Genomic DNA, 13,891 nt, shown 5'->3' on the forward strand with positions numbered 1-13,891 from the left:
CAAAAACTGTTTTGAATATTGGGATGAATCTCTTTAAAATACTTGCATTTATAATATGTTCTATGTGGCACACGTTAAAGGTCCTAAATGTCTTATTGCCTTGTTTTTGCTGCTTTGTCTGTCAAAGCACTTTGTAAAGTCTGTTTTTAAACGTTCTATATAAATAAAGCTGTTACTATTAGTATTATAAGAGAGATACAGGTGCCATAATGCTCGTAATCATTCGCATCGTTATTTAGTATTTTTATTCATGCCAAGAAAACTAAAACCATGACATAAGAAGCGTTTTGAGCATAAATTACAATAGTTAAAAAAACAACCAACAAAGTTAAAAGTTCATTTAAAAACAATCAAGGCGAATAAGCTTTAGCTGGGAGGGACAGATTTTCCAAGACAGCAGGGTGAGTACGTTTTAAAGACCAGGTCACACCGGTTTAGAAAGCGCACGTAGGTAGCATATAGCCCTGTGTATTGTAGCGAAAGCTTGGTTACCGTTACCGCCCTTCCGGACTGCTCTGTGACACAAAACCAGCTTTCCCTATTCAGTCCTGCGCCATCGCCGGTGACGTAAGCTAGCTCTGTGGTTAGAAGAAAGCTAGCTCGCTGTTCAAAGGGGGGTGAAATTTAAAGGACGACCTAAAGTAACACGTTTGACCGATTTTACCGAAAGCAAGACATTTTACTCGTAACGGTCGTGGTGAGTATTTTGTCCCCAGACATTTTTTTTTAATTTTTCCTTCCTTTTTTCCATTTCTTTTTGGATTTTTCTCGACGATGCTTTTTTTTTCCATTTTGCAAGTGGACAGAACGTAATGTGCTATCGAGCTAGCTTAGCGTAGCTAACTCTGAGACGCTCATCTCCCTCTTTTGAAAACACAAGCGCTGGTTGTGCTCTTTTTTTATTGTTTTGAAACACGACAATTTGGATGCATCTTAGCTACATTGTCGTCTATTTTCGCAAGTTCGTGTAGCTTTTGTTTTTGTAGCGTTTTATTGTGAAGACTGAATTGTTTTTGGCACGCTTTGCACCCAGCCCACCAGCTAAGCTAGCGCTAGCTAACCGCGTCAGAGCGTCCATTGTTGTTTTTATAGTCGCAGCTTCAGCCTGATTGATTACAGATTATCGATCACACATTCTCAAAGAATTCTGCAGGTTTTGTGTTTTTGCAAACAGAAGAACTGATCTTGATTGCTCTGTATTTTTTTGTGATGCTTTGCTGTTGGTGGTTTTGGCTAACGTTAGCTAGCCATGCTAGCTGGGTTTGAGCTTCCCAATGCTAACACAGGGCCCGTGTTTCACACTGAAGCCTGATGGTGGCGCTGCTGTGTTGTGGATGATTTTAGCTACTTTTTGATGATCTCCAGATTTTGCTCTTTTTGTTTTTGTGGAGTAGATTTTTTTTTTTTTCTTCATTGGTGGAAGTGTTTTTTTGGACTCTGTGGCCCCAGTGTTGTTTGACATAACGTTACAAATACACATTTTATTAATTAAACGTTTATTGATCTGAATGAGTATTATGGCTGTTTGTTTATCAACGCCTTCACATTTACTCCTAGGCCGCAGGTACACACATGAGTCCCGTGTGGTCTTTACATTAGAGACAGAAGCCAATAAATTAAATAGTGTTTACATTAAGTGGAACTTACTAATAAACCCAAAATACACGGTGGTCCCATAAGATCATGCATTAAGTGATTATGCATCACAGCATCTATCACATTACTGATCTGCATTTTCCTCTGTCTGAATATTTTCTACTTTCCATGTCCCTGTTTCTAAAAAGTTAAATGTTGAAGCTCATTTCTAGTATTGATATTGTGTTAAAGACGGTACTTATATTTACCTTGTCATATTCCCCATCTAGTTTAAATGTAGGCTTGCACATATTATAGAAATCAACAATACCTATCCTGTTAAATATAATAAAACTGGTATAATCCCTCAATGTTTAAGGAGTACGACATAAATGGGACAACCCATGTTTAGACTATGAATTGGCAAAACTCCATTAAAGTGAGTTAGGGTGCTTATTGTCGTACCTTAAGTCACCACAGTTTATTATTCAACTTGACACCTGTGATATAGTTTAAAGTATATTTATGCAAGTTAAACCTCTGCTAACATAACTCACCCTCATTATCAAGTACGAACTTCTACGTCTGTTTCATAAAGGCAACACAAACGCATGTAGACCATCTAGGGCCGACCCAGTACACGTTTGTGTCCGGTTGGTGATTATGACTGTAATGGTTTAGATTTGTTTCTCTTAAACTTGGATGTGTATTGTCTCACTTCTAGCTGCTTATGTTTAATTAGATTGCACTTAGATAAGCGTTGGGGTCAGGTTGTAGTCCCAAAGTGGCCAATTGTAATGTCACTTAACTCCTGTCTACACTCCAGCCAGGTAAGACTTGGTGCAAGATAACCCTGCTCGGCTTGACTGAGGTGTGTTTTCTGTCGCCTCAGTATAAAATCGCGAGGGGCGAAAGCTTCGACACCAGTCCAAACTGATCCCAGCCCGCAGTGTCAGACGACAGCAGCCCCGCACACAGACGCTATGGAGTGAGTGAATGTTAGACCCCCTGTGAGCGGGGGGGGGGTATTGTTGATGCCACTACTGTGTTCCGTGTTTGCTGTTCTTAAATTCACTCAAGGCCCTGGGCTTCACTGAGGACAGGCATCCTCCCTTTAGTCTATTAGAACGGTGTTTCACAAACTTTTTCTCTAGGTACCCAATTTATATACATGACAAACCAAATCACAATAAACCAACAACTCAATCTATAACTCATGAGGCGAGCGAATTGGTGCTCCTGACTATTTTTACAGCCCTTTCATAGCAATATCCGTATCTACTTTATATGTATGTTATCTAAAACAGACACGCGTTAAATACTTATTAGACCAAATAAATGCATTTAGGCAAAGTTAACCGGCTCATCTCACTCTTTTTCCTTTTGTTTTCTCAAACTTAATGTTAGAAAAAGGCAACAATTATCAGAACAAAATGAACATCCATGTGGCTCACATGTTACTGTAGATATCAATGGTAAATAAGACTAGAAGAAGTTATTCAAATTCATTTGGCGATCCTAATATTTCCAGAGACCCACTGAAATCTTTTTGTTCTGTGGGAAATGCAGCAGACGTCAGGTTATATCGAGGTGTAGCTGAAATGGTGCCCTCTAGTGGTGTAAACGGGGCATTGCAGCTAAATGAAGCGTAACTGCTCCTGCTGAGTGAAATGAACGGTAATTGTTTCTGCCTGCTTCACCGTCAACCATAATGTAGTACTGTATAAAAGCACTAATAGACTTGGCAATATTATAAAGACCCTGAACCCATCAACACCGGGCCTACTTCACAGCTTAAGAGAATTAGACTCGCTGCTACGTGACGCTGAAAATACAGTTTAGAAAAGCCCCAAATCCTGCAATAGGTTCTGTCATAGTGTCAAAACCAGGTCCTGTTTCTCTCACTCAAATGAGACATTCATTTTCCATGACTAGGTTATTTTTAGACTGGGACACTGTCATTGAATAATATTATGCAACTACACCTAATGCAGAGAGTGATTGCAAAGCATCACGTTTAGGACGGGTTTGGACACAGCTGTCATCAACCAATCACGTCTGTTGCTCGGTTTTCTCCTTTTGTCAAATCTTGGGGGGAATGTTACTCGTTCTGCCACTGAATTTGGTGTGTGTGTGTGTGTGTGTGTGTGTGTGTGTGTGTGTGTGTGTGTGTGTGTGTGTGTGTGTGTGTGTGTGTGTGTGTGTGTGTGTGTGTGTGTGTGTGTGTGTGTGTGTGTGTGTGTGTGTGTTTTCTCCTGCTTAGCCGTTCGCCCACCACCTCCAGCCTGATGGCCAGCAACATCACCAACAAGAACGACCAACGCTCCCTCAACTCGCGGGTCTTCATCGGCAACCTCAACACCCTGCTGGTCACCAAGGCGGACGTGGAGGCCATCTTCTCCAAATACGGCAAGATCGTGGGCTGCTCCGTCCACAAGGGCTTCGCCTTCGTTCAGTTCGCCAACGAGAGAAACGCCCGAACCGCCGTCGGCGGGGAGGACGGGAGGATGATTGTCGGGCAAGTGCTTGGTAAGGATTTCATTTTTAAGATATTTTTCATGACAATGGTTCCCAGCCGTGAGAGCGTGTGACCCCGTGAAACAAAGCACCGTTATTTAAGGTGCTTTGTCACAGGTTGCACATGTTCAACAGTAAGGGTTACTTTTCCTGATTGAGGTGAGTAAACATTACGGTATAATGAGGTAAAACGAACACGTATCTCTCACAAGAGAAAAGCAAAGAGCAGAGAAACGTCTAAAGAGAAATAAAAAAAACATACTTGTAGAATTTGAAAAAGCCTCACCGTGTGACTCCTTGGTGGGTTTCTGTCCTCTAGGTGGAGAACCTCTGCAGCAGGAGACAGTGGTGCCAAAGCTATGGACAAAATAAAAACACATTTTACACACTATCATTACGAGTTCATCTGTCAAGGGTGCAACTTTTGTGCTCCTTATCTCCAAGATTGAGCTTTTTTGTTAAGTTAAAGATCCAGAAGTGTTTTCAGACAGAACAAAAATCTGCTTTTGATCATGTGTATTATTTTACCACAAAAAATATCAATTATCAAGTAAATTCTTGAAATTACAACTGCACTTTGAGTGTACAAATACACTCAGGTTTGTGTTGGACAATCCAGCAATAATAAAAAGGAGATAAAAGATCAGCTGAGAGGAAGATGTGCTAGTGCTGATAAAACTATGACTGCGTTGTTAATCATTCCAACATGTTGGCTTCAATTGTTTACTTTGAAATCTAAATAATCAGACTTAGTAAACAGCTTGACAGCTGGAGGGATCAGATGCATCACTCTCTGTGATCCGTTTTCTCCTCAGACATCAACCTGGCCGGAGAACCCAAACCACACCGGTCAAAAACCTCCAAACGCTCAGCCGGAGACATGTACAGGTCAGTCCCAACGATGCTGATGCCAACAACGTTGCAGCTGCTACTCTGGGCCATCTCAGGACAAATGCCACAAGTGGCAAACGAAGTATTGTCAATGCATCTAAAAGCTCACACGGATTTGTTTTGTTTCTTTTGTAGCAGCAGTTCCTCATTTGAGCTCGACTATGACTTTCAGAGAGATTATTATGACAGGTGAGTCAAATGTTTCAGGTGGAGAGAAACTGGCAGATTATTGCCTCTCAGCACACTTTCTGTATTTCCTCAATTGTTCACATCACTGCTGTGAATCTTGCATGAAACTGGTCTATTGTGAACGCTGAAACTAAAACGATGTTCTTTCAGTATCTGTAAATTTGCATAACTCAAACAGAGACTGTTTTTTTTTTTTTTTGTCCTGCGTTTGATTCCAGGATGTACTCGTACCCGTCCCGCGTCCCCGCTCCCCCTCCTCCTCCCCCCTTGTCGCGGGCCGTGATCCCATCCAAGCGTCCGCGGGTCAGCCTGAGCGGAGGAAGCAGCCGGCGAACGAAGAGCAGCTTCTCCTCTTCCTCCAAGAGTGGTCAGAGGACTTCCTCGTCCAAAACGAGTACGATTATCTGGAGCGCCATCGAGCCGAGACTATCCGGGTCCTGCGCAGTGGTAATATAAGTGTTTCTACCCTGAGGTCTTTTTTTTTTTTTTTTTTTTCTCTCTGCAGTGAAAGTGGACGAGCTGCAGACCATCAAGCGGGAGTTGACCCAAATCAAAAGCAAAGTGGACGACCTGCTGGACAGCCTGGAGCGCATGGAGAAGGACCACAGCAAGAAGTCGGGTATGGGGGGAAAACGCAGTATGTTTTTAATGGGCAGTGTCTGACTCTATCTACCCATTTCTTCTGTTACCAACATTGACCACACGGGTCGCACAGAGTCACGATTTGTCTGACTCCGATATCTGAATTTGTGTCGGAAGCTAAGGGCATTAAAACGGAGCCGGGCGAGGTGACTTCACCGCCGCACACGAGCAACAAGAAGGACGACGCGCTGAAGAGAGACCGAGAGTGCCAGGAGCTGAACGACTCCGACGAGGAGGAGGACGACGATGACGACTTGCTGGAGGAGGAAGAGGTGCCGTGTTTTTATTTGGCATTAAAGCTACAGATTGATTTCATGGCTATTTTCATGCCAGCACATTTTGTAACCGAATATAAAACGGCTTAAACGTAATAAAAAAAATAAAAAAAAACACCAACCTAAGTCTTTTGCTCATTCAACCTGCAGGTGAAGAGTCAAGAGAGGGAGGACGAAGAGGATGATGACGAGGAGGAGGAAGGAGAGCACGTGGAAGGTGACGACGATATCGAAAGTGTCAACGGCGAAGAGGACTCGTAGGCGCGGACTCCACCGACGCATGCAGTTTACACACAGCCTCCAGTAGGAACTTGGACTCCGGTTTTAACACGCGTGTTGTAGAGCAAACGCACACACAAGCATGGTACACACACACACACACACACACACACACACACACACACACACACACACACACACACACTCTGTTGTCCGTAAAGCCGATTTAGTTTCTTTTGTTAATTTGTCCAGTATTTGTACCAGGAATAGCTATCTGTGGGTTTCGGTATGTGTTTTTACTGCGTCGTTGCTTGCCCCCGGGAGGAGACGGAAACACAAGACTGTTAATGTTCTCAGAGACAACAGCTCGACGGACATGTCTTAATGCGAGGACACAAATTCAGCTGCGAAAGGCCGGTTTTAGGTTCCGTGTGTCTTTGTTTTTCGTCATCGGTGAGTTTGTTTTGACCTCGTGTGTCTGTATGTTAAGGTCTGTTTTTTTATACTATTCACAACTGTAAAGGAATAAATTGCAATAAAATATTAAAATGGAAAGCACTTTTCTTCTTCTTTTTTTTTTCCTCCCACAAACTACAGCGCAGCAGGGTTTTTTTGGGGAAACGAAGCGGAATTTGTAATTGGAACAAAACTCGCACTATTTTACCCTCAAGTTAAAGTTCAGTTTTTGACAAATAAAAAAAAAATGGCACCTTCTGCATCAGCTTACAGGAATTGTACTAAAAAGGAAAATGTTTATTTCAACTAGCTTTAGCATCTGGTTCTGAAAGTTGAGAACCCTCAGCTACAATGCCTATAAACAGTATTCACCCCTTTGTGTTGCTTTTATACATGAAATCATGCTCAATATAATTTGGCTTTTTTGACAATTTGAAAAAAACTCCACTCTAATATCAAAGTGAAAACAGATTTTTACCAAATGTCAATTAAAAGAACCCCTCCAGGTCAATACACCAGTGTGGATCTGTCTCAATCAGGCTGGCACATCTGGACACTGCAATGGTTCTCCATTCTTCCTTGCAAAACAGCTGGAGCTCAGTCAGGTTGCTCGGGGATCGGGCGTCAACGGCTCTTTAAGTCCAGCCACAAATTGTCGATTGGCCGCTCCAGAACGTTCACCATGTTGTCTCTGAACCATTTCTGTGCAGCTTTTGCTGAATGCTTGGGATCGTTGTCTTGCTGGAAAATAAATCTCCCAAGTCGTAGTTCTCTTGCAGACCGAGTCAGATTATCCTCCAGGATGTGGTGATATTTTTCTGCATTCATGTTCCCCTCTCTACCTTTACAAGCCTTCCAGGGCCTGCTGCTGAGAAGCATCCCCAGAGCACAATGCTGCCACCACCATGCTTCACGGTGGAGATGGTGGGTTTGTGGTGATGTGCAGTGTTTGGTGTTCAAACATAGCATCTAGTCTGATGGACAAAAAGCTACATTTGTCTTGGTGGCCTCCCTCACCAGTCTTTGTGAGGACAGCCAGCTCTAGGCAGATTAAAACAAGTGCCACTTATTTCTTAATGCTGGATTTAACTGAACTCTGTGGGACGTCCAGCTCACTGGACGTCTTTTTGGAGCCATCTGACATACCTTTCAATGATCTTTTCTCCGAGTTGCTTGGAGTGTTCTTTGTCTTCATGTTGTAGCACGAATACTGATGAACCAGAGACTGAACCTGCCAGACGGGTGTTTTTAATACTGCACTCAGGTGATCTCCATTTCACCATTAGTGACACTGCTGGCATCAACTAGCTGGACCTCTGAATTAGGTCAGTCACTTTAAAAAGGGGGTGAATATTTATGCAAACACTTATTTTACACTATACATTTAATTGAGTTTTTAAAAATCAGTTTTCACTTTGACATGAAAGCTTTTTTGCAAATTCTGGTCAAAGCCAAATTATATTGACCATGATTTTATGTAAAAAAAAAAATAAAAAAAAAAAAAGCCAACAAAAGGGGAAACCATTTAAAACGGGGTGAATACTTTTTATAGGCGTTGTACATGTTTTCACCAGGCCCTCGGGCTAGTTGCATTTTGTTCCGTTTATTTGCAGATTTTAGCAATATCTTTTAATACAACGGACAAAGCTGCAGACGCGTTTGGTACCAAACTCGTCTGTAGTTTGAGGTCATCAGTCACACCGAGTGTCCCTGAACTTAAACTCTGACGACGTCATGGTTTCATTTTAGGACTATCGTTTCAGATTAAAGACGGCCGTTTCTCATGTCAATTTTAGTCGTGAACAATCTGAAGTCACAATATATATAGCAGCTTGTATTAACATTTAGGAGTAAGGTACAAGTGTCAGTTATTGGTGATTTCTTGTAGAGCTAAAAAAAAAAAAAAAAAAAAAAAATTTCGAGCAAACCATTCCCTATTTCTGATTTAGTTTTTAAACGCCATTTTCAGCTTTCAGAAAAGTGTACATTTTGTATTACTCATGTCTTTACTGAGATAATTAGTTGCAGCCCTGAAGTCATGGCTATGTGTAACCATGTAGGCAGTGCAAGTCACGATGTGGAGAAAAACCTTCAGCGAAGTGACTCAAACTAAATATATATATATATAGTTTCAACTTTATTATACATCTATATTTAGATTTGATGGAACTTCTTCATTGTCCCATGAAGAGATATTTTACAGTCATAGTACATGTCACATTTCAGAATAAAACAACCACTCTTGCCTTGGGTTGCCCATAAAGGACGTTTGCGAGTCGAGGTTAACTTCCAAGAAATCGCTCAAACTTGTCAGACCAAAGTCTTTCAATTTGCAGAAATAGCTTACAGATAAAGTTTAGCAGGAAAAGTTTACACAAATGCAAAACGGTAATATATATATATATATATATATATATATATATATATATATATATATATATATATATATATATATATATATATATATATATATATATATATATATATAAAGTCCTCTGCAGAAAATAATTATATATATACACCAACAGACAAGTAATGAGTTTTAGCGTAAAGTATAAACAGTTAAAACACGTCTAAGTGCAGTAAAAACCATTTCATACATAGCATCACACGTTTCCCCATCTTCATTGTATCCAACGAGCCACGACTTCCTTCCCTCAGGCTCTCAGCATGAGCAGTGAGAGGACGCTCAGCAGGAGCAGCACAGCTGTGAGGAAAGAGACGGAGAGGTTCAGCACCAAATGTTGGTTCATTAATGACATGGCGGCTCAGTGCAGCGACAACAAATCCATTTCTCTTATGGTTTACGACGCCACAATATCAATGGATGAATGGACATCGATTTGTGATGCATTGAGAACAACGCCCCTGGTACTCTATTCATTGGAGACATTTATGGACAGACATGAAACATTGAGAAACACAGGAAATTCCATTCGTCGCCATTGCTTTTGGGTAAAGGCAGAAATGGACAAATATCTCAAAACAAATGATCTGCATGGCCAGAGGTAAGAGAGCAAAAGTGTGTTTTTGTAACCATTTGTTTACCATGAGGCTGGACAGCTCCACCGCTGTTGTTGGCTGCTGTGCCGTTGACGTTGCTGGCTGGGTCTGCCAAGTTCAGAGGACCGCTGTCCCGTATGATGGTGAAGGCGCCGACATCAGCTGAACATTGACACGAGGTGAGAGAGCAGTGGGAGGTTACACACGGTCTCATGGACGGCCGTTAAAGTCACAGTAAAATGAACATTTACAGTTTGAAAGAGGAAGTAGTAAATCCATCGTATAACTGGAGAACAAATGAGGGCTCAACTTAAAAAGCAGCTTAGACGCGCGTTTATTTATGCCTACAGGTTGAACACAAGAATCATCTTGGCATTTATACCACTGATGTGGTGTTAAATATGAAGATATAAGGTTATTTTTGCATTTAACGTCAACTTTTTTTCATCATCTTATCACCGTTTGTACATTAACTTTTCTCTCCAATTTCAGTTTTACAATTACCTCCAAATAAAATGCTGCTATTAAAAAGGAATTTCTCACATTTGTGAAGCTGAAAACACATTTTTACATGGAAACTAGTCAATTGACCAATATCACCGTTTCAGCTTTATACTGTTTTAAAGAATTTTTTTTTATATATATATATATATATATATATATATATATATATATATATATATATATATATATATATATATATATATATATATATATATATATATATATATATATATATATATATATATATATATATATATATATATATATATATATATATAAGTTTTAAGGAAAATAAAGACTCAAGTACCTCAAAATTGTACTATAGTACAGTACTTAAGTAAATGTCTAGTTAATTTCCAACACTGGATCACATACAGTATTCTATGATACAGTGTACTCTGGATGAAATACATGAACAAACAAATGCTGTGTAACTTTAAAATATGTATAGTTTTAATAATTCAGGTTTCTACATGGAAATCCTGTTGTGACCCAATCTTGTACATTAACGTACAGTGTGTGTTACAATGTGTGTTACAGTGCGTGTTTCCACTTACTCCCGTTAGCAGTGCCATTCCCGAGGACGATGACGGCGGTGGTAGCATGGCTGCTTCTGCTCGCGATGTTGGTGGCGTTCACGTTTGGGATGTTGAACTCACACTTGATCACACTTCCATTCACCATGCCACGGATGTCTGTCACTATCTAGAAAGGCAATGCGACACAAGTAGGTTATGGTAAAATAAGTTAAAGTTTCAGGAAAGGAAATAAAAAAAAAAAAATTAAAAAAAAAATTAAAACATTTACACAGGAAACATTTCACCTCACTTGAATTTGAGAAATTTGTGATTCTGCTCAATTATGGTCCAGTGCAGCGACTCTTCTGTCTTTGAGAATGTAAAAGGACCTTTTTGTGGGTTTACACGTTTAATCCAATACCTACAAATGTACTGTAGGACGTCACAAGTTCTTAGCATGATTTATGACACCCCACTGAAAGAAACGGAAACTTATCTATGATAGATAATGTATATAAATTAATTAATGTCTGTTCTTATTATTTTATCTATTGTTGTTTTGAAGGCTGAAGAAATAAAAGCTCCTTCATTGAGCAACTAAAGGTTTCTGTTGAGCAGCTCAGATTCTTATCAGCACCTAAAACACAGAAACCAGCTGGCTTTCACTTAGTCATGTTATTTGTTTAACATACAGATGGGTGACAAATTTAGTAAAAACCTGAAGAAATGAGTGAAGAAACATATCAAACGCAATCAAATGATATGCTATATGCCTTCAGTCACTAGATCTGAACCAGACTATGGGAGATTTTGGAGCCATGTGTCTCTAACACAATCAAAACACAAAATGAGAATATTTCTGCAAGATTTGTTCACATCCATTAAAGAGACTTTGTGGTGGCCAAATAACTACACGTTTATTTTAACAATTGAAAATAACCCTGTCTGAAACAATGTTTATTAAGTATCTGATCAATAAGTAAATTCATTACCATTTTTTATTTTGGAATATTTTAATTTCTTTTTAGCATAAGCAGCATAAAAATTCCTGAATTAATTAGTTGTAGGCATGCATGTAAATTTGTATTAGATTTTCTGTTAACTCCTTGTTTCATGTAACATGAACAAATGCATCATCGATACGACAGTAAATATGAGGCCTCACCCTCTCATTTGCGGTGGATGCACTGTCAGGGTTGATTCTCTCCCTCGTCCTGAAGAAGAACGACCCGTTGGTCAAGTTGTTTTGACCGCAAATGAAAAGCAAGGTGGTACCCTGAGGAAAAAACAAATGTATATAAAATAGTGATTAAAGGGTAATATAGCAACCTTGAAGTGACCAAAGACAAATTCCAACAGTCAGTGTCTTTGTTAAGGCTGGAAATAACCCAAAAAAGTGATGCAATAGTGTAGAGTTTAGTTTCCAACGCGGCCGTCTTGTTTTCTTTGTATTATCATGTTCCAATACTTTTTGCTTCCACTTCCCTGTTGAGTGTTTGTCACGGCATCATAGTTTTGGAGAGTCATTGCACAATATGCTTTAACACATTTAGATATTCTGATCTGTTGCTGTGAAGAATATTTTTCATTTATAGTCCCTATAGGAGCAGAATGTCAGTGACTTTACAAAACAAACACTCACTCTTTTTTGGGGGGGGGGGGGGGGGGGGGTACAGAAACAGTTTAACGTTGGCAGGTTTTTGGTTTAATAATTTAAAAAAAATAAAAAAAAAATACATTTCACACCATGTCCCAATTCAAGGGCTGGATCCTCGACGTCCATGCGTTTATACAGAAAATATCATGGACTTAATGTTTGGAGAAATGGAGCCTTCTTTTGCCCAAATTATGAAAAAAAAAAATATATATATTGTCTTCTTTACAGCCTTCAGTGTGAGACAATAGAAACATTGTCCAGCTGTTTGACGGACTATTCAGACAGTCCTTATCACCTAAATAAATGCCACATTTAACAGGTACTCTCATTGAGATGGTTCCAAGTCACTGACTAACTAGAGCAAGACAAGTAATAAGGAAGCACGTCTATTTGCTTTTGCTGGGATCCTGGACATAACAGGGCGTTACACAATGTATTCTGCATCCTATTTGTACAACATCAATCATGAACTCAAGTATAGTATCAAGTTTCGACTTTACAAGACAATGGCTGCCTAACAAGTTTTTGGGGGAAGAGGAAGAGAATACTTGACTCATGTCAAAAGGATGTCTACTCTGGAAACCAGCGTCCTTCTGCAGACACATACCTGTCCACTGTTTGTATAAAGTCACTTATGACGTCTTTTAACTGCTTAGAGACGCAAGATTAATTTATGTGTCCAATCTAGCAAAAAGAGGTTTGAAATTGTGTTACCTGAGAGACGTTCGCAGTCAGGCCCAGTGCGATGAATCCGCTGGACTCTCCCCTGAGCTCGATGGACAGCGTGGTGCCGTTGGGAGCCACCGGGATGGTGGCGGTCACAGACGCAAACAGACAGCCGCTGCCGCCAGCGGGATCGCAGTCCTCCGGGCTCTCTACACATAGTTTAGAGACTCCGCAACCTGTTCGAGTGATGTCCACCTGGTAGACAAACACAAAAGTCTCATTGGACTGAATTCTTCTTCTCCAGCCTGGCTATGTTGTGCAGTTAATACAAGCTAAAAGCCGCTATTTCCTAAACCGTTTCTGCCCTCTGATGCATTACAATGGGTCACTAATGCTGAAGTTTTATTTGTTTTGATGTGTAAAAATGCAAACTGCATGTAGAATTGTCAACCAGAGGCTGATCCAAGAAGCAGAGCGGCTGAGTTATCTGGATAACTTTGCATAGTTCATTTTTTTTGTTCAGGAAAGTGGTCCTTAAACACATCATCGGTTTAAATTACAAAAGGTCAAGCAGGTGTTGTGATGATTTACACAGAGAGGAGTGAAAGAAAACCAACCGTATCATTGGAAAAGGACAAATGAGCCGTCCCTTGGACACTCGGAGTCACATAGACGACCAGCGCCGCAACCAACAGGACCAATCCACGTTCCATTCTTAAGACAGTAAATGAACAAAAGAATACGGTTATCAAAAGTGTGATTGGAGAGCCTTTCTATCA

At 40.2% G+C, this 13,891-nt stretch overlaps 2 protein-coding genes across 5 annotated transcripts; one reads left to right on the forward strand and one right to left on the reverse strand.

Annotated features, from left to right (window-relative positions):
* The first annotated feature begins 565 nt into the window (after positions 1-565).
* hnrnpc (heterogeneous nuclear ribonucleoprotein C) lies at positions 566-6,868 on the forward strand. Of its 4 annotated transcripts, XM_068731522.1 has the most exons (9): positions 567-697; positions 2,468-2,563; positions 3,839-4,104; positions 4,908-4,980; positions 5,119-5,172; positions 5,391-5,566; positions 5,678-5,809; positions 5,932-6,086; positions 6,240-6,868. In XM_068731522.1, the coding sequence occupies exons 2-9, from the start codon at positions 2,559-2,561 to the stop codon at positions 6,348-6,350; spliced, it is 972 nt and encodes a 323-aa protein (XP_068587623.1). In that variant the 5' UTR covers positions 567-697; positions 2,468-2,558; the 3' UTR covers positions 6,351-6,868. The 4 variants fall into 4 exon arrangements, with proteins under 4 accessions (XP_068587633.1, XP_068587623.1, XP_068587640.1 ...); XM_068731532.1 differs by having other exon boundaries at positions 566-2,563; positions 5,122-5,172; XM_068731539.1 differs by having other exon boundaries at positions 568-2,563; positions 5,678-5,791.
* Positions 6,869-9,260: 2,392 nt separating this feature from the next.
* On the reverse strand, positions 9,261-13,825 carry LOC137887933 (putative ferric-chelate reductase 1). The gene is made up of 6 exons (XM_068731193.1): positions 13,730-13,825; positions 13,161-13,367; positions 11,955-12,065; positions 10,829-10,976; positions 9,813-9,929; positions 9,261-9,471 (listed from the first exon to the last, which is right to left on the reverse strand). The coding sequence occupies exons 1-6, from the start codon at positions 13,823-13,825 to the stop codon at positions 9,422-9,424; spliced, it is 729 nt and encodes a 242-aa protein (XP_068587294.1). The 3' UTR covers positions 9,261-9,421.
* Between the last annotated feature and the right edge of the window lie 66 nt (positions 13,826-13,891).

The sequence above is a fragment of the Cebidichthys violaceus genome, unplaced genomic scaffold (assembly GCF_023349555.1).
Source record: "Cebidichthys violaceus isolate CVI_PGR_0920_01 unplaced genomic scaffold, fCebVio1.0.p SCAF_104, whole genome shotgun sequence".
In the NCBI taxonomy this organism is placed as follows: Eukaryota; Metazoa; Chordata; class Actinopteri; order Perciformes; family Stichaeidae; genus Cebidichthys; species Cebidichthys violaceus.

Coding starts and splice junctions, on each gene's coding strand:
- hnrnpc (XM_068731522.1), top strand. Junction 4,981..5,118: donor TCAGCCGGAGACATGTACAG/GTCAGTCCCAAC, acceptor TTTCTTTTGTAG/CAGCAGTTCCTCATTTGAGC. Junction 5,810..5,931: donor GGGTATGGGGGGAAAACGCA/GTATGTTTTTAA, acceptor TTGTGTCGGAAG/CTAAGGGCATTAAAACGGAG.
- LOC137887933 (XM_068731193.1), bottom strand. CDS start 13,825: ATGGAACGTGGATTGGTCCTGTTGGTTGCGGCGCTGGTCGTCTATGTG. Junction 12,066..13,160: donor TGACTGCGAACGTCTCTCAG/GTAACACAATTT, acceptor TTTTTTCCTCAG/GGTACCACCTTGCTTTTCAT. Junction 10,977..11,954: donor CATCCACCGCAAATGAGAGG/GTGAGGCCTCAT, acceptor TTGCCTTTCTAG/ATAGTGACAGACATCCGTGG.